Genomic DNA, 19,168 nt, shown 5'->3' with positions numbered 1-19,168 from the left:
AAACAGACTTGTTTCCTAAACGGTCTTGCAGCAGCACAACCCTTCATTGCCTACAGCATTTTCTCACAAAAACTATTATTAAACTAAATTTCTGTTTTGTTAATGCTATATAAGCATATAAAGAAATATGTAGTAGAGTTCTGATGCACTGGGGAAGAAACGGATAAGGTTTTTCTTCTACTTTTTTTGGAGTGGGGGGACCTCAGACAGATTGCTACATGCTATTTATTTTCTCACAGGATCTCACCACAGAGGAATTTCAAATCCTGTAACAACATCCAAGATCACGTACTTTAAAAGGAAATATGTGGAAGAAGAGGACATCCACCCCCCACTCAGCAGCTGTACACCTAAAGTAAGTTTCAGAGAGGAATCTTTAGGACGCCATCTGCCTTGAAGCCTAACGCAGCATACATGTAGATCCTAGCTAGCAATCAACCCTACTGTGTTCCACTGCTTGTATCTGAAAATACTCCACCCAGGTTACGTCCATATTTCAGTTCCTGTTTTGTTTATTAAAAAATATCTGTATTTGCTTTTTCTCCACTTGCACTCATCTTAGTATGGTGAATGGAATAGCTGTCACTTTTGCTTTCTTATGACAATCAGATATAGGCACCCTGAATGCTTATACAGTCGTATCTTGGATGATGAATGTCTTGAGAGTCGAACGTTTTGGCTCCCAAACGCCGCTATCCCAGAAGTGTGTGTTCCAGTTTGTGAACGTTCTTTGGAACCCGAACATCTGACACAGCTTCTGATTGGCTGCAGGAGCTTCCTGCTGACAATTGGAAGCCACACCTTGGTTTCCGAATGTTTTGGAAGTCGAACGGACTTCTGGAATGGATTCTGTTCGACTTCCAAGGTATGACTGTATACCCAATGAGTCTTGGAGCACATTTCCTTTTTGCTCCTCAGTGAGTACCCAAACTGGTTGTTGTAATGCATTTCATTTCATTTATTGCCTATATTTCATTTCCCCCTTCCTGGGAAGAACCCAAAGTGGTCCATAGCAAGCACTTCTGTTAAGACAACATATCAGAATAATAAATATATTAAAACATAGCACATGTAAAAATATAACACAAATTAAAGTCACATACATCTCTAAACAATAGTACAGCAAACCTATTAAATCCATAAGAATAAATTCAATAATAAGGTTCCTCCTTGATGTCACCATTCAGTGTCTCCATACTTAGCTTTGTATGAACGCAGACGGGAGCTACTTCTCTGTGGGATGATCCCATGTCTCTGAGCAATGCATCAGAATAGTCTTCCAGCTATGTGCTCTAAACTTCTATGCTCTCAGGTTCATGCTGGATGAGGCAGATGAAACCTGGGTTGGCCCTCACTGGGACACTCCTGGCATTCTTCCTGCTGCTCCTGATCTGCTGGATGGCAAATGCCCATGGTGTCCAAGGGAAACACCAGGAGTAAAGCAGAGCTTTCATCTTTGCAATCTGCTCCTTCTCCCTTTGCATTCGTCCTGTTGCTGCCACCACTGCTACCGCTCCCAATTCTGCTACATTGCATGATCTTCCTCCCCCACAATATTGAATCCCCATTACCTAGCAGATAAAGCTGGTGGTAGCCAAAGACATTTTGGAGGCTGAGGCAAAGCATACAAATGGCACTTTGTCCAATGGCATGATACACACACGCCTACAAAACAATTGAGAATTTGCTGTTATTTAATGGCTGCTTCACCTGGCCTAAATTGTAGGATGAAACTTGGGCAAAATATCCTGGGTAAGGACTGACTGATCCCATTTAGATAAATCTGGGAAATGCCTGGTTCAGATTTTGCTGATGGTGAGGGAAGGAATGGGATGGAAGCATGGGAAGATCCTGAATCATGAGCCAGATGTCCAAGCTAAATCTCAACTCAGCCAAAAACACATTGGACAGCCTTAACCTTCAGCTGCAGCTCCTTGCACCTAACTAGAGCCCACCTTAAGGGGTTGTTGTAAGAATCATGAGGGCCAGTTTACATCTTAGAATGGCTGTGCATTGGTGGACAGGAAGGAATTGCATTTAAGTACTCTTTCCCATATGCATTGATACAATGCCGGTGCTTGTTCCATGGTCCACACAACAACAGTATGATACATGTACAAGGAGCCTTTTCACACCGATTGCCAGTTTGCTGCTGGACTGAATTAAAAGTGCTGCCATTTGCCTTCATTGCCTGAGGCTCACATGCCCCTGAGAACACTTTCCCTGGCATAAGCCCTGCAGCAAGCAGATATGTTTTGGGCAGTTGCTCGAAGGCTACCTACCCTCTTCTAATTGTGGTGCAGAGTTGCTCCTTCTCATGTCCCTCTGCAGAACTGGCTTAGATCAGTCTTCGAAAGTGTCCTGTTAAAGCCTATTGTGCCATTTTGGGTTGCAGTCCTAAACACATTGACTAGGGAATATGCCTCGTTGAGATACCAAGGCTTGCTTTTGCACAAACACGTATAGGATTGTGTTGTTAATGTGGGGTTTCGGGAAACCCCCCCCCATAATTATTATTTTTTTAAAAAGTGTTCATTTTATTGTTGCAGGCTGTGTTTTGGTTTTCGATTTGGTTAGCCACTTTGAGCCATTAATTAGTCATAGAATCATAGAATCCTAGAGTTGGAAGAGACCCCAAGGGCCATCCAGTCCAACCCCCTGCCAAGCAGGAAACACCATCAAAGCATTCCTGACAGATGGCTGTCAAGCCTCCGCTTAAAGACCTCCAAAGAAGGAGATTCCACCACACTCCTTGACAGCAAATTCCACTGTCGAACAGCTCTTACTGTCAGGAAGTTCTTCCTAATGTTTAGGTGGAATCTTCTTTCTTGTAGTTTGAATCCATTGCCCCGTGTCCGCTTCTCTGGAGGAGCAGAAAACAACCTTTCTCCCTCCTCTATATGACATCCTGTAGGCGTGATTTTTTGCTTTGTTTTTGGTATTGTCACCTACACGTGATGGCTTTTCATCACCCTGCATATTGAAGTGGAATTTATATTCTGTCCCTGTAATGTATACAAATCTCTTTGGACCCCTGAGGAAATCACAGTATACTGTGACTTGGATTTTTAGAACCACAGATGGAAGGAAGTTTACAAAAGGGGATTTTTCTACCACTTTCTCCCCAGTGTCCTGCTCTGAACCCATTGAAAGCTTTTCTCGAGGTTCAGTGAATCCTCTTGAAAAGTAGGAATAGGGTGTGTGGACCTTTGCTGAGGAGGGAACAGAATTCACTCACAACTGATCAGAGCAGAGCCAACTTCTATGACTTTTAGTATATATTTTGTCTTTTTTATGCTGCGAACTGCCCTGAGATCTATGGACAAAGGGTGGTATACAAATTTAATTGATATTGATAATGGTAATAACAATAATTCTCATTCCACAGTTGTGCCCCTTCTGTTATTGTTCGAGTGTTAGGTGTTTATTTATTGTGACAGGCAATTGCTTTACATTTCACTCTGCTGAAGGCTCAGCAGTTCAGAAAGCCACAATAACATTAAAAAGCAACTTTGTTTTCCATTCATATACTAGTTTCCATTGGGAGGCGTAGCAAAAGCCTACTGTTGTTGCGCTCCTTGTTCCTATATCCCACAAATTCCAAACAGAGGTGAAACATTTGCAAAGGGAAGTTTTAATGTAATATGTAGCTTTGCTTCAGCATACCCATAAAAAAAATGCTCCAGAGCAGCAAGAAATAAAACAAACCACCACCACATTGACCTCTTTGCTGTTCCTGGTGGCATTAGCTGAAATATGTAACGTTTGAGAGACAATGGGCTAAGAAACAGAAACAAAAATATGTGACTTTGTTCCCCCAAAGCAGATTTACAGACTAGCTCATCATAGTGAATGAAAAGAAATGGAATACTGTATAGCTAAAAGTGCCACTGTAAAGGAATAGACCTGAAGGTCACTCCCAGCGGATATCAATCTTTCTAGTTTCTGAATCATAGTAGGTGTCAGTATTAGGGAAGCAGTGTTTTACAGAACACCCACCGTTTAGATAAACAGTTCTTACCTAATTCATCGTTCACTCCCACCCCTCATGAGATCAGGTAGCAATTCTGTAGACCTTGCAACTTAGATTTTTCTTTTCAGCCTATTGAAAATATACTACGGAGAGCAAATTAATGTGTAAGAGCATTGCAAGCTTGCCATATTGCCCAGACATCTGGAAAATTAAGCTTTAAGCCCAGGGGAATGTTGGATTCTATGCTTCATGTGCACCATGACCTTTTTGCTAAGTAAGGTTGCCAAATGTGATGGTGATTTTTGTAAAGCAGATAGTTTTCCACTGGGAACTGGACAGAGACCAGTAGATAGTTTCACAGAAAGCTTTGCAGCCTGCCAGATATTTGTTGGTTTCTAGTCATGGCAATAGTGACTGCAATTGAACCAGGGACCATGAGATCTCTTTTAAAATATATATATATAAAATAAAAAACCACTGAGTGCATACAATGAACTTCTTGTATAAAACTGTGTTTATTTCAGAAACAGTTACAGGTAGGTAGCTGTGTTGGTCTGCCACAGTCAAAACAAAATTAAAAATTAAAAAAATCCTTCCAGTAGCACCTTAGAGACCAACTAAGTTTGTTCTTGGTATGAGCTTTCGTGTGCATGCACGCTTCTTCAGATACTACACTGAAACAGAAGTCACCAGACCCTTATATATAGTGAGAGGGTGGGGAGGGGTATTACTCAGAAGGGTGGTGGGAATGGGTGATTGGCTGATAGGTGTGGAAAACCTGTTGACTGTTAACGACTGCATTTGGTCTTACAGGAAAAGGGAAGGGGTGAGATGGCTAAAGATATAAATATAAGGGTCTGGTGACTTCTGTTTCAGTGTAGTATCCGAAGAAGTGTGCATGCACACAAAAGCTCATACCAAGAACAAACTTAGTTGTTCTCTAAGGTGCTACTGGAAGGAATTTTTTATTTTTTATTTTATTTCAGAAACAATATTTCAGAAGCAGGGTAACTAATTACTTCATCCTTTTTCACTTATAGCATGCTTTTTTGCATTGCATATTTCCCCTAGCTGTTTGTTAGAAATTAATAATGAATTCTTTTTCAAAGTAGGGTAGTGCAAAGCCTGGAACTAGTTTCTAAAGCACAAGAAGTGCTGTCAAGATGTGCAGAAGGTTTTGCTCAAAGGGAAAGGGATGCTGCATTGTTTGGAGAGAGGCTATGAGAAAAATGGACTGTTGGAAAATATCCTTATTATCTCCATAGGAAAGATTTTTCCTCCCTGCCAAAATTCTTTGGCCACAAGGGAAAATCAGAACAAGAAAAACAAGACACAGAGAGGAATATCTTTTCTTCTCATACAATATTTGCATATGTTTTGGCTTATCTTAATCTATCAAGAGAGGAAGAAAGGAGGCAATTGTGCCAAGAGCAAATCTATGGGCTGGTAGCCCGCACTTCCTTCACCAAGGCTTCTGAACTTGAAGAAATTCTCTGGAGCTTTGCCTACTCTAGCCTGCTGCATAAAGAAATATATGACTGACATCACTTCCTGTTTTCTGTATCTGCTTCTGCTCATATGCAAACAGCATAGTTAAGGCAAGAAGCTGCTTCACAAAACAGGAAGTGACAGTGTACCTTCAGGTGGCAGGAAGAAAACAGCGGCGCCATTAGGACCAGACTTTGTGGTGTAAATCGAGGAACCCACAGACTGGGGTGGGACGGGGCCTAATGACCACCAGAGACAACAGCAGCAGATGATGGGGCAGAAGGTTGCAGCAGGAAACAGGCACTGTGTCAGCACCTGTTATAGCTGACACCAGTTGCCACATTACTTTTTCTTTCTTTTTTTTAAATACAATTTGTTTTTTTGTGGGTTGAGGAGGTTGGGTATGCTGCTCAGTGAAGCACCAATGGAGGTTCCAGGCATGCCCATCACGTCCCTTTCCCTGGTATGCTTCTTGGATCCATCTAGAAAACCATTGGGGGGAGGGACTGCAGCGAAAAGGGGAACATGGTGAAAATAATCTTCCTGCTTTCCCAGCATGAATTCCTGCAGGATTGCAGTCCCTTTGGCAAACAGGACAGCTCTATGCCTTATGATAGGAACATATAGATACCTAAGGTTTGCTGAGTTCATAGTATCAGAATTGTAGTGCTGGATGGGACCCCAAGGACCAGCTAGTTCAACTCTCTGCAATGCAGGAATCTGAACTAGACCATACACAACAGACAGCCTCTCTTTAACCTCTGCTTAAAAACCTCCAAGGAAAGAGAGTCTCTTGAGAGTCTGTTACGGATATGAAATTAGCCTGTGTATTAAGGAAAGAAGCTTTTTTCCAGATAAAAACATCTCTGGTTAAATTAACCCTCTGGTTAATTCACATTCTTGCAAATCTCATTTGAGTCATTTATTCATTAGAAATATTTTTTTTCCTGCCATGGAAGCTAACTATTGTTGGGGGAAGTATGGTACTGCTCAAAGTACAGATAATTTTTTGGTTTGATTCAGTTTTTCCCCTTTATGCATATATACTATTCTCCACAATGACACAGTTTGACTCAAGAAGATTCCTCATAGCTGAACTAACATTGAAAAATGTCAATATCCCAGCACTGGAACACAGGAAGCTGCCTTATTATAATTCAGACCATTGGTTCATCTAGCTCAGTACACTGCCTGGCAGCAGCTCTCCAGGGTTTCAGACAGAAGTCTTTTCCCAGTCCTTCCTGGTGATGCCAGGGATTGAACCTGGGACCTTCTGCATGCAAAACAGATGCTCTATGACTAGGCTACAGCCCTTCTTCTGGGACCATATGGTCTCAATTCCTTCAGAACTTGGCTATTTACTAACTAGCTTTCCTGGGTCGCACTTTGGTAATGACAAGCTACTGGTTTGGGGGAGCTGAATGTGCTGGAGGGTGGGGTAGAGAGGTCTTAAAACAGGCATGTTTAAAGGCCATTTTGGGGGGCTAATCCAGCCCATCGTTCAATTTAATCTGGGCCCTGTGGCAGTTTATTTCCCAAAAAGCTCAACAACTTCAATCCTCAAAGAAGCTCAACAACTTTGGTGTAAAATTGCAAAAAAGCTTGACAACTTTGGGGTAAAACCGAAAAAAAGCTCAACAACTCCAATCCTAAAAAAAGGTCAGAAACTCTGGTCTCACGGCTCACGCATGTTCACTTCATCAAATCTGGCCCTCTTTGAAAAAAGTTTAGGCACCCCTGTTTTAAAATAAATATGACTGCCCTACATGTTAAATGATGACAGGTAGAATCTCAACAGCATGTTTCAGCTGACCTGCATTAAGCCAAAAACAAACAAACAAACAAACCCCGCCCATCTGGCTGGATTTCCCCAGCCACTCTGGGCAGCTCCCAACAGAATATTAATAATTTGTTGTTGTTATCTCCTCTCTTTTTCATCCGTAGACGATATCTGTCTTTGAGGAGCGGGCGCATATCCTTTATATGTCTTTGGAAAAACTGAAGTACATTGACGACCCCGAAGTCTACTTAAGGAGATCCGTCCTCATAAACAATTTAATGAAGAGAATTCATGGGGAAATTATCATGCAAAACAACTGGTGTTTCCCTGCTTGCTCCTTTGGGGGGGCCTCTGCCCAGGAGTGGTTCGTTTCTCATGACTGTCCTTATAGAAAACGCCTTCGGATGGCAAGGGAGGACTGCGAAAAGATCCACACCTGCTGTTTTTACCAAGAATGCAGCAGCCACTATTTAAGTTTGCCATTGTCTGCAAATTCTGCAATGGGAAATTCCTCCTCCTCCGCCTCCTCCTCCTCCTCTTCTTCCTCCTCCTCTTCTTCCTCCTCCTCCTCCTCTTCGATATCTTTGCCAAGTTGTTCCCAACAGGTGGAATATGGTGTTGGCAGCACCCCAGTTTACCGGAGCGATGATCAGATACACATCAATGAAATTTTCATTACTAATGCTGGGCTGCATGGGAACCAGGACAAGACCGTATTAACCAATGAGAAAGGAAGCCACGATATAGAAAGAGACCGTGCCTCGGATTGGGAGCCTATGAAAAGCGACCATGGCATTGCATGTAAAAGCAAATGTTATGATTATTTTGAGACAGGGCGTGCTGACAAGAGCAACATGAACGAATCTTGGAAGAAATCCTTACGAAAAAGGGAATGCTTACCAGGTGGCAAAATATGTTGCAGTAAAGGAAGTAAAATATGAACCACCTTCCAAAATAACTGCAGTTCTAAAGCACGCACAAGCATGTTGAATTTATCGAACAATATTTCATTCCGGATGAATTTTTCTGATAGTTTTATACAGCCAATACAATCATAACACAAGCTTCATGGATAGTTTAAGGGACTTGGCAGCGGAGTGCGTTGGAGCGTATGTATGTATGGTCTGCATCGCAGAGCTATTGATACATATATATAGAATCTTCATAAAGAGCTCCGTTGAATTGCAATGTGTATTTTAGCTTTTGCCGCTGTGGAAAACTAATAAACCAGACGGAGAAAACACACAACCCTTTTCACCTAGCCCCCTGGGGAGTCTGACATGTATTAAGAGGAATCTCCTTTGTGCGTATCAATTAATTATATATCTGATAAACAAATTATTACCAGCAAAGGGGGAGGTCTACTTCTTGCCCAAGAATAATGGCCGTGAGAAAGACTAGGGAGAGTTGAAGAGGAAAACACCCAATTCGTTATCTAGTATTGATACCATTTGGATGTATTTATGTGTCTGGTTCAACTGACCCAACTGGTTGCAATAAGACCTCTTTATGGAATCTTTATGAGAAGCAAACAGTTCCAGCACATGCACAGTTTTCAGCTAAGCTGCAAGAATGAGTGAGCCTTATGCTGGTTTGTTGCTATAAGGGGCAGAATTTCTTTGGTGCCTTAATTTTTAATCTTAATTTTTCCAGGGCGAAAATTAAGTTGTTGTTTTTTTAAAAAAACAAACAAACAAACAAAAAACAAAACAGCTACAGCAGGGATGTAACCTAAACAGGAAATAAAATAATAATAACAGGGTGGATCAAATATTATTAGAAACCTGTATCCTTTGAAATACTGTGTTAGATTTCCTATTCAAATGCATCTGTTCTTCGTTTTTGCTCAATTGCTTTTTGATTTGCCATAGTTAGGAAGGATTGAAGAAGAAGAAGAAGAAGAAGAAACAATAGAGAGATGTCTCTTGTAAACAAGCATTTAGCGGCTTGAACATTTCTATGGCAACTGTCTGTTGCTGTGATTCCCCCCCCCTTTCCCCTGGTATAATGAAGTTCATGAACCAGTGGCATGCTTTATACTTTATTCTGTTTCACATCATTTTCTCTCTTTAAAATTGTAAAGAGCATGTACTGGGGTTTCATATAACTTTAGGGTTTTTTTATTTGGGGGAAGAAAAGCACAATGTTACTAAACGATGTGGTGATATAAGATTTTATCTGAAATGAATGTAAGGGTTTTAATTTTTTTTTTAAGATTATCTTGGAGAAACAGGGGGGATAATCTTCAATTGTAAGAAGCGCATTTTGTTCATTTTCAGGTGTCTTCAATTTAAAACACACATTTTGAGCAGGATCTGGCTAAAGTTCATCCTGTTTGAATCCCACACATAACAGGGGGAGGGTTAGGCACACCATGAATTTTGCCCCACTGAAATCACCAAGATATTTTGATTGCTGAAAGAACCAACCAACCAGATGTGGGAAAATACCACATAACTCTTTACATTTATCCTCCCCACGGGAGAGCAAGACCTGAATTAAGAGCAATCTTAATTTTAGCACAACGCTTAACTTTGACTGAATCTTGCCCTTGTTTTTGTTTAGGGGCAAATGAAGAGCTTCCTTAACTAAGACTTAATCTATGTTTCAGTCACCACAGAATTCCAAATTATCAGCAGGGTGTATTCAGTTGTAACCTCCAGCCACACACCCCACACAAAAGAAAAGGGGGAGGGTTGATCTTCAAGGCCTGTTTGCTGTTCCCATAAACCTCTATTTTTTATTCCCAGTGCAACAGCCACATGGATTACTCAAATAACTATGGGCACTTCCAGATTGTTGCTATTTTTTGGGTGGGATTCAATCACGTACCAGCAAATTCATGTTGTGCTGTTAAAGTTGATTTGCTCCCCCACCTGCAAATTCAGACTTTTTTGTGATATGGAAAGTGATGGGGAAATGTCCTGGAAAACGTCTAACCTACCCGTAAACAAACTGGGATGAAGGCACAATAAATAGGTCATCAGAAAGTGATTTACCGGTACATAGTATCTCTCAAATCTCTCATTCCTCACCCTACAGTCTACAGGTTGCAGACAAAAGGGCCAAGTGAGGCTAGCTAACTATTCAGCAGCTCCTGTTCCCCTATGGGCATACTTTTGATGCAGTTCTCAGCCAGCATGTGATGGGAAGGACTTCTGCCAGAGGGTTGCTGCCAGCCAGTGCATACAATATTTGGCAAGATGGATATTAGTGTCTGGCACAGTATAAGGCACTTTCCAATGCTCAGGTTTGACCTGAGAACCATTTGACCTAATTGCAGATATGGAAAGTCCATTGTGGCTGCTCTGCAAAGGGCTCTGCAGATAACCAGAGGCTGGACTGAGTGTTCAAAACAGATCCCAGGGATTATCTGTATGGTGGTGGCCTAAGTACCTGCAACTAGCAACCAATGAGAATTTCCCCCAGTTTTATTTACAGGTAGGTAGCCGTGTTGCTCTGCCGTAGTTGAAACAAAATTTAAAAAAATCCTTCCAGTAGCACCTTAGAGACCAACTAAATTTGTTATTGGTATGAGCTTTCGTGCGCATGCACACTCCTGAGGCTCATACCAATAACAAACTTAGTTGGTCTCTAAGGTGCTACTGGAAGGAATTTTTTGTTTTGGTTCGACCCCAGTTTTATTTTACCAATGGAACTGGGAGCTCACTGTAGGGACAAAGCTGAAAATGTGATTGGGATTTTAAACCAATTCGAAATATGTAGGGTTCAGGAATGTGAGTGGGCAGTTGAGTGTGTGACCTTGCTGTGCCCTTATCTGTTTGTGACACCCATGGGCCGCCAGGTTAGCCAAGCTGTTATGCTTCCACATCTGCTGCAAGCCAGAGCTGAGCAGGGGAAGGAGGATAACATGGGTGGATTTTAACTCCACACTTCCAAATCTGAGGACATGGGACCAGTCATAGAACTACACAAGCAAGCAGATGGTGCAGGTGAGGGACACTCCAACAGCTGGGAAGGGATGCAAAGCAGGAAGCTCAAGATCTTAGAAGCCAGCCATGAAGAACCAAGTCCTTGACCAGGGACAACTTCATTACGGATTTCAGTGTTTTCCTTTGTTCTATTCCACCCACCCATCTGCATTCTTTTTAAAACACATAGGTGAGATTGCACAATAGACCAACACATTCTGTTGTCATTGTTAACAGCTTGTCATTTGCATAAGGTATGATTGTGTTGAAGATATTTCTACCTTTCATGGGTGTATTTCTTGGAAATACAAAGACAAAATTCTGCAGAGAATTAAATATAACCTTTATCTATGCCAAAAGTAAGAAATTTGCAAGGATGATCAATTCTAATATTTTTAAAAATTATCCTACCTTATTTCTCCAAGACAAAAGCATTTTTTAAAATTGCTATCAATATTAAATATAGGTCTCATTCATACAGTGTATGAGTAGGATCATTTAGTCATTTGTCCACATGGACCATTTTTTTTAAATTGCTGATTTTTTTCTTGTGTTTATATTCAGTTGAGAATAGAAAAATCTGTTCCTTTCCAGTATATGTCAAACATCTGATGTTTTAAGCTTAGATATTTAGGTACTTGTATACTAAGTGGTGTTGTAGTAAAGTGAGTTTTTTTCCTTGATATATATTTATTGAAATGATTAAAAAATCATTTTGATTTAAAAATCTTTAAATGTGGTGGTTGTTTATTTCGCCGTCAAGAAACAGCATTTAAGTGAAATGTTTCTGTGGGCAAAATATATGGCTGATTCTGTTCCTATTGGCTAGATCAACCCAAGGATTAAATTTCAGTTCACTTTGGTATGTCAATCTATTATGCCCACTTTATATATTGATAATTGCCTCTTGCAGTTTGCAAGCACTGAGACTTTCCAGCTAAAACGGATAATCCCTCTTTCACTTTTCCTTAATCTGATAATTGTTGACAAAATGTGTACATGTAAATTGTTCTGGATTTGGACAGCAAATTCCATTCTAATGTGAGGCTGCTTTGCAAGTCCCACAGCTCAGCAATGTGTCCCCATTTTGCTTTTTTCCATGTGGGAATGAAGGCCAATATCAGTGGTGCATCTTGGGGTTTCAAATTTCAGTGGCAACCTGTGCGACACCAAAATTCAGCACCTCTTCAAACTGATTGTCCTCCCCTAAATCCACTTTTTCCACTCTTACGAAGCAGAATTAATGCTGTTGTTTTTTTAAATTCCATGGGGAAGATGTCAGACATTTCCAGTAACTGGAAGCCTCATTCTGATGAACCACTCACTTCATTAGTGGGGCTGAACCAGCGAGGCCTACCCCTGATCACACATACTCTGCCTAGCCCCAACTGTGCACAGATAGCAGAGTCTGGGCCAGCCAGATTTTGTGATATTAGGGGCAGAACTAGCTGGCAAAGCCCTATTCCACAGCTTACACTTCAACAGAAGGTGTGAGTAGTTTGCTGGAATAGGGCTAAATTATCTTGGACTACAGGATTATGGGTACTGAGCTTCTGCCTTGTCCTCACAAATTGGGATGGTTCTAGGTGGCCCATGAGTGGATTTGACTCATGGAATCTCCTGCTCATGGAAGAGGGGGGAGATGAATCCATTTCTGCAGGTGGCGGCTTCCATTGGATTAGCAACCTTTTTATAAACATAAGGTCCTCTGACATTCAGGAAAGGAGACTCCATTCCCTCTAAATTGGATTGGCAGAACAAAACGTTAGAATATGCAGAGTTAGCAAGATTGACAGCAAGATTCAGAGATTATACAGACCAAATATTTAATAGAGAGTGGGACATTTACAGAGTATACCTAAAAGAACATTGTAAAAATCTAAATTCTTTGGCAGGCCTGGATTGACTTCTACATGAAATAAGGGAATTTTACAAAACCAATACAACCGAAACAACTCAGGAGAGAGAAAGTTAAGTGCGGAGTCAAAAATGTAATTTAGGAACCACAATGGGGGGATTGGAAGTCATGTTGAAATTAGTTATGTATGAATCTAAATCTTTTTTGGATCGATTTTGGATTGTTTTTGTTGACTGTTTTGTGTTGTTTTGTTTTTAAAACCAATAAAGCATAAAAAGACATCCAGGAAAGTGCCAATGCGTATGTGCTAGTGAGACTGAATTTGTTGCCATCAGCAGTACTACAGAGGAGATTCCATAAAATACCACTCGCAGAGAGACTATGCCTCTGTGAACAGAATCCTATAGAATCAGTCGTGCATGTTCTTTTGCACTGCCCCTTGTATCAGACAATTCAATCTAAGTTCATCAAGCAGTTGGTTATTAGCTGGGCATGGCAGTCAGACGAATTTAAGATAGCCTTCCTAATGTTTACGCAGATGGAGATAGTAGCCAGGTTTCTGCAACATGCCACAAAGATTCGTGAATATTATGCAAGAGTATTTTAATTTGTTAGATGCCGATTTTTCTGAGTGATTTTACTGTACCAAACCTTTTGGAATTTTGTCTATATACCAATAGATTGATTGAGGAAAGTGCCACTATGGATCCAAGCCAATTATAACAACTTTGTATTATAATGCTTTTGTATAAATTAACGGGCACATCGCCTTGTTATTCTTACAACAACCCTGTAAGGTTGATTTTTAGCTCCATATTGTAGAATGGAGGGCATAAGGCTAGGACTCCTCTATGTGTTCATGGCAGAGATGGAAGATTCCAGCAAGGGAGTTTCTCATTTGTAGCTCAGTCTCTGAGCTGCTGCCCTACGCCTCCTCCTCTCATGTGGAAAAAGACTTCCACATACATTGTTGTTGTTTAGTCAATTAGTCGTGTCCGGCTCTTCGTGACCCCATGGACCACAGCATGCCAGGCACTCCTTTTTTCCACTGCCTCCCAGAGTTTCTTCAAATTCATGTTGGTCGCTTCTATAACACTGTCCAACCATCTCATCCTCTATAGTCCCCTTCTCCTTGTGCCCTCAATCTTACCAAACACCAGAGTTTCTTTCTAGAGTGTCTTCTCTTCTCATGAGGTGGCCAAAGTATTGGAGCCTCGGCTTCAGGATCTGTCCTTCCAGTGAGCACTCATCCACAACAGGCATCCTCATACAGTACATATCACCAGCTAAATCAAGAACTTCAAGGGTAAGCCAGATATGCATCCCCATGCAGGTACCATCTACACCCACTTCAGTACTTTCAGTGAGATGTGTTCAAGGATATGCATTGATAAATGTATCCTCAATTCTATCCTGGCATATCTAATCACTCATGACCCTTGGGGTCCCTTCCAACTCTATGATTTTATAATAAAACCAATTTTTACTTTTGACCAGGGTTGCACTGCTGTGTTCAGCTTTCCACACTGATGTAGAAGAACCTTAAAGATTCTTCCAGTACCACCTTAGAGACCAAATAAGTTTGTTCTTGGTATGAGCTTTCGTGTGCATGCACACTTCTTCAGATACACGAAAGCTCATACCAAGAACAAACTTAGTTGGTCTCTAAGGTGCTACTGGGAGGATTTTTTTTGATTTTGTTTATTTTGTTTTAACTATGCCAGACCAACACGGCTACCTACCTATAACTTAAAGATTCTGTTATCTTCTTTAGTAAGTGAGGTCAACACATCTTTATATAGAAAGACAGACAGACAGACAGACAGACAGACACACACACACACACACACACACACACACACATTTCAAATAATTGGAAGAACATCCAAAGGTGTGGGGGTTCCCCCTCAATTCTGACTTGCAAATTATTGATGTACGACAAAATCCTCACTTGAAGAATTCTCAGTGCAATCCTATGCTTGCTTTGTTGTTGTTCAGTCGTTCAGTCGTGTCCGACTCTTCGTGACCCCATGGACCAGAGCACGCCAGGCACGCCTATCATTCACTGCCTCCCGCAGTTTGGCCAAACTCATGTTAGTAGCTTCGAGAATACTGTCCAACCATCTCATCCTTTGTCGTCCCCTTCTCCTTGTGCCCTCCATCTTTCCCAACATCAGGGTCTTTTCCAGGGAGTCTTCTCTTCTCATGAGGTGGCCAAAGTACTGGAGCCTCAACTTCAGGATCTGTCCTTCTAGTGAGCACTCAGGGCCGATTTCCTTGAGAATGGATAGGTTTGATCTTCTTGCAGTCCATGGGACTCTCAAGAGTCTCCTCCAGCACCATAATTCAAAAGCATCAATTCTTCGGCGATCAGCCTTCTTGATGGTCCAGCTCTCACTTCCGTACATTACTACTGGGAAAACCATAGCTTTAACTATATGGACCTTTGTTGGCAAGGTGATGTCTTTGCTTTTTAAGATGCTGTCTAGGTTTGTCATTGCTTTTCTCCCAAGAAGCAGGCGTCTTCTAATTTCGTGACTGCTGTCACCATCTGCAGTGATCATGGAACCCAAGAAAGTGAAATCTCTCACTGCCTCCATTTCTTCCCCTTCTATTTGCCAGGAGGTGATGGGACCAGTGGCCATGATCTTAGTTTTTTTGATGTTGAGCTTCAGACCATATTTGCGCTTTCCTCTTTCACCCTCATTAAAAGGTTCTTCAATTCCTCCTCACTTTCTGCCATCAAGGTTGTATCATCAGCATATCTGAGGTTGTTGATATTTTTTCCGGCAATCTTAATTCCGGTTTGGGATTCATCCAGCCCAGCCTTTCGCATGATGAATTCTGCATATAAGTTAAATAAGCAGGGAGACAATATACAGCCTTGTCGTACTCCTTTCCCAATTTTGAACCAATCAGTTATTCCATATCCAGTTCTAACTGTAGCTTCTTGTCCCAAATAGAGATTTCTCAGGAGACAAATGAGGTGATCCGGCACTCCCATTTCTTTAAGAACTTTCCATAGTTTGCTGTGGTCGACACAGTCAAATGCTTTTGTGTAGTCAATGAAGCAGAAGTAGATGTTTTTCTGGAACTCTCTAGCTTTCTCCATAATCCAGCGCATGTTTGCAATTTGGTCTCTGGTTCCTCTGCCCCTTCGAAATCCAGCTTGCACTTCTGGGAGTTCTCGGTCCACGTACTGCTTAAGCCTGCCTTGTAGAATTTTAAGCATAACCTTGCTAGAGTGTGAAATGAGTGCATATGCTTGCTTACTCTGAGTGTGAAATGAGTGCATATGCTTGCTTACTCTGATGTAAATACTGCTGAAAATTTACAAAGGAGAGCTGGGCCTAAGCAGCAAATCTTATGGGGGAAAGTGGGTTAACAAAAACAAATTAATTTTTGATTTAAAGAAAGGGAAGAATGGGGGAAAGGAGTCCACTGTATTCACAGAGGATAGGACAACAAGCTCTAGGTTCTAATTCTGAGATGTGTGTTAAAATTAAACATTAGGGAATACTTTTAAAATGTCTGAGCATATCAGCAACACAGTGGTGTCTTATATCCTCGGAGGTTTTCAAGAAAAAGTGTGTGCAGGCAACTAGAAAGGCTGTGAAGAATGTCCTGCTGGGCAGAAATTAATCCCTATATGTAAAGTTGATTGGTTCCCCTCCCCTAATATTTTTACTGGGGGGGGGAGAGAAACTAAAAATAGAACATTTAATAAAATAATATGTGCCTAAGGGAAAAGGATTATAGCACAAGATTGTCCAAAGTTGATTGTCAGAAAGTGGGCTCTAGCTAGCATTATGGTTGGTTGGTTGGTTGGATGGTTGGTTGGATGGATGGATATCCCACTTTCCCCCCAAAGACACAAGGCAGCATTCAACAGTTTATGCAGGCAGCAGGTTAAATCAAGGATAAACATATTGTTAATGGGTCCTGCCATTTCTTGAAGCCTAACGAGGTAGAACCTTTACATTTCCAAGACCACATACCACTCTGAGTTGGGGAAGTAATGAATGACATCTATCACAGGAGCTCAGCATCAGGGCCACCCACCCTTGAGGCAAGATGAGGTGACCACCTCATGCTGCAGGATCCCCAGGGACAGCAGATCCCAATGTTGATCTTCCTTTCCCCTTTATTCCCGATGTAGATGTTTCCTTGCCCCTTCTTGTGGTGGTGGGTAGGGGGACACCATTTTGGGGTTGCTTCAGGTGCCAAAATTTGCTGGGCCAACCTTGCTTAGTATACGGACCTCCTCTAAGTAACACAAAGCCCATTAATTGTTATATTTACAATCCCAGAATGGAGCAGGCCTGACAAGAGTACTCAGACTTGCCCTCTAGCATGGTCTGGTCTGAGAAACAAGGCGATACTGCGCAGGGGGGAAACAAGAATGGAGGCTGGGGGAAGGAAAGACCCACAACAGACTGCTTTGCAAGCTTACCAAATGGAATTTGGAACTTTCAAATGAGCGCATTGGTTACAATTCACAGACCCAAATTCACCCCTTCAATTCACCTTCAGATAGTAAGTTCCAGGGACAGTAGCGGGTCTCCTCAAACAACCACTCTCTGAAGCCATTTCTGTCATCTCCCTAAGCTTGTTGACCCCTCCCCTGCAGCTCTTTGGCTGACGTACTTGAAATTAAATCTGATGATTTTACCTTAAAGTTGCATTGGCTTGCCCTCAGCTTGCTTCCTTTTGAATTTGTATTTGAGTTGGCTGCTTGCTGTTTTTCATTTCTTTTAAAGAAGCCCAGAAGCTCTTTACAGCTCTTGTTAATTTCATTTCATCTGCAAGTTAGCTCTCACAATGATGCTACTCGGACTTTTTTCTGTCCTTGGTCCACAGTTGTGGCATTAAACTGAAAACTCTTTCACAGTAGGCATTAGGCACGCCAACTCAGAGTATTCCCTTTTGTTTGTTGTAGCAAATGTAAACTTTAAATAAGAATGGAGGGCCCCTGATGGATTCACTTTGCTTCAGATAGTTCTGCAACTGAGAAATGGGTCAGCAGTTAAGACATAAATGTAAAAGCCAGATAAGACTGCACAATCATTCCACAAAATTATTCAAAAATGACACAATTATTAGCTCGTTGGAATGATTTTCTAGAAGTATGCTTGCAGTATCTACTGGCCAGGGTGGATGGCATCTGTAGTCGAAAACATCTGGACTGCACCAGGTTGGGGAAGGCTGGTGATATATGTTGTGAAGAGTTTGAATCAAAGAGGCATCTAGACAAACTCTTCCACAAAGCTATAAAAATGTGAAGGTTTTACAAGCCATCATCTATAATTAGTCAGATCAGGAGTATTTCAGACATACACCATTTCCAGTCATCCTTTTGTAAAAATAGAGTATCAGTTCTGTTGCTGAGGCAGATGGAAAGAATTGACTGTACTATAGTACACAGAGATTCCCTTGTGATGTTGCAAAGTATCTCTCTGAGGTCCAGTTTTATTTTAATGTAAACACACCCCTGGCAGTCTGCCCAGATCTTCTGAAGCAGTTAATCCAGCTCAGATTAATTTTGAGAATGTGAGAGATGCATCCAAGACCATCTAAGGCTCGGTATTGGCCCCTGTGAACTGAACAGCTATAAATGCTGGGCGTGCGGAAGCTCATTAGGATGTCAGGATGGGATCTCCAAGGCTTTCCAAGGAATAGATAATGCCGTGACAGCAAGGCCTGGATGAACTAATTGTCACATAAGCCTCTGGTAAGATTTGCAATGTCTCAGATCAGATTTCAAGGCCCAGCCAGCTCATCATGCAGTCACATATTGGTTTAGGAGCAGCCGTACATTACTATTCCTTCCTTTCTAGGATGCTGCACTAATTGATCATTCACAACACTGATCTCGAGGTCTATGACACGTTCCTTTCACATCTAACAGGGACTCCATGGACAAGGAACCTCAGAACCAGAAGCAGCTAGCTTTCCAGCAGGTGGGTCACTGAGGCTTACCAGGAGGGGCGAGGCAGTGGGGAGGTTGGTGCAGTGCAAAAGCTCTGGCAGGAGCCCCAGATTAAGTCCACTGGTACATTTGCACTGCACCAAACTCCCCACTGCTTCACCCCTCACCCTTTTTGCTTACTGGAAAGCAACAGTGACCCACCTGTCAG

The 19,168-nt window shown here is 41.7% G+C and overlaps 1 protein-coding gene across 3 annotated transcripts in view; it reads left to right on the top strand.

The window, feature by feature from the left end:
- The window catches only part of SERTAD4 (SERTA domain containing 4), a 28,940-nt gene extending 19,489 nt beyond the window's left edge, over window positions 1–9,451 (top strand). For all 3 annotated transcript variants that reach the window (XM_033144839.1, XM_033144838.1, XM_033144840.1), the window contains exons 3-4: window positions 240–355; window positions 7,406–9,451. In XM_033144839.1, the coding sequence (XP_033000730.1) occupies window positions 240–355; window positions 7,406–8,182 (893 nt within the window). In that variant the 3' untranslated portion in view covers window positions 8,183–9,451. The remainder of the gene's footprint in view (window positions 1–239; window positions 356–7,405) is intronic.
- The last annotated feature ends 9,717 nt before the right edge of the window (window positions 9,452–19,168 follow it).

The sequence above is a fragment of the Lacerta agilis genome, chromosome 3, assembly GCF_009819535.1.
Source record: "Lacerta agilis isolate rLacAgi1 chromosome 3, rLacAgi1.pri, whole genome shotgun sequence".
Classification (NCBI taxonomy): Eukaryota; Metazoa; Chordata; class Lepidosauria; order Squamata; family Lacertidae; genus Lacerta; species Lacerta agilis.
Note: the sequence above shows the minus strand (reverse complement) of the source record. Positions and strands in the feature narration are given on the sequence as shown.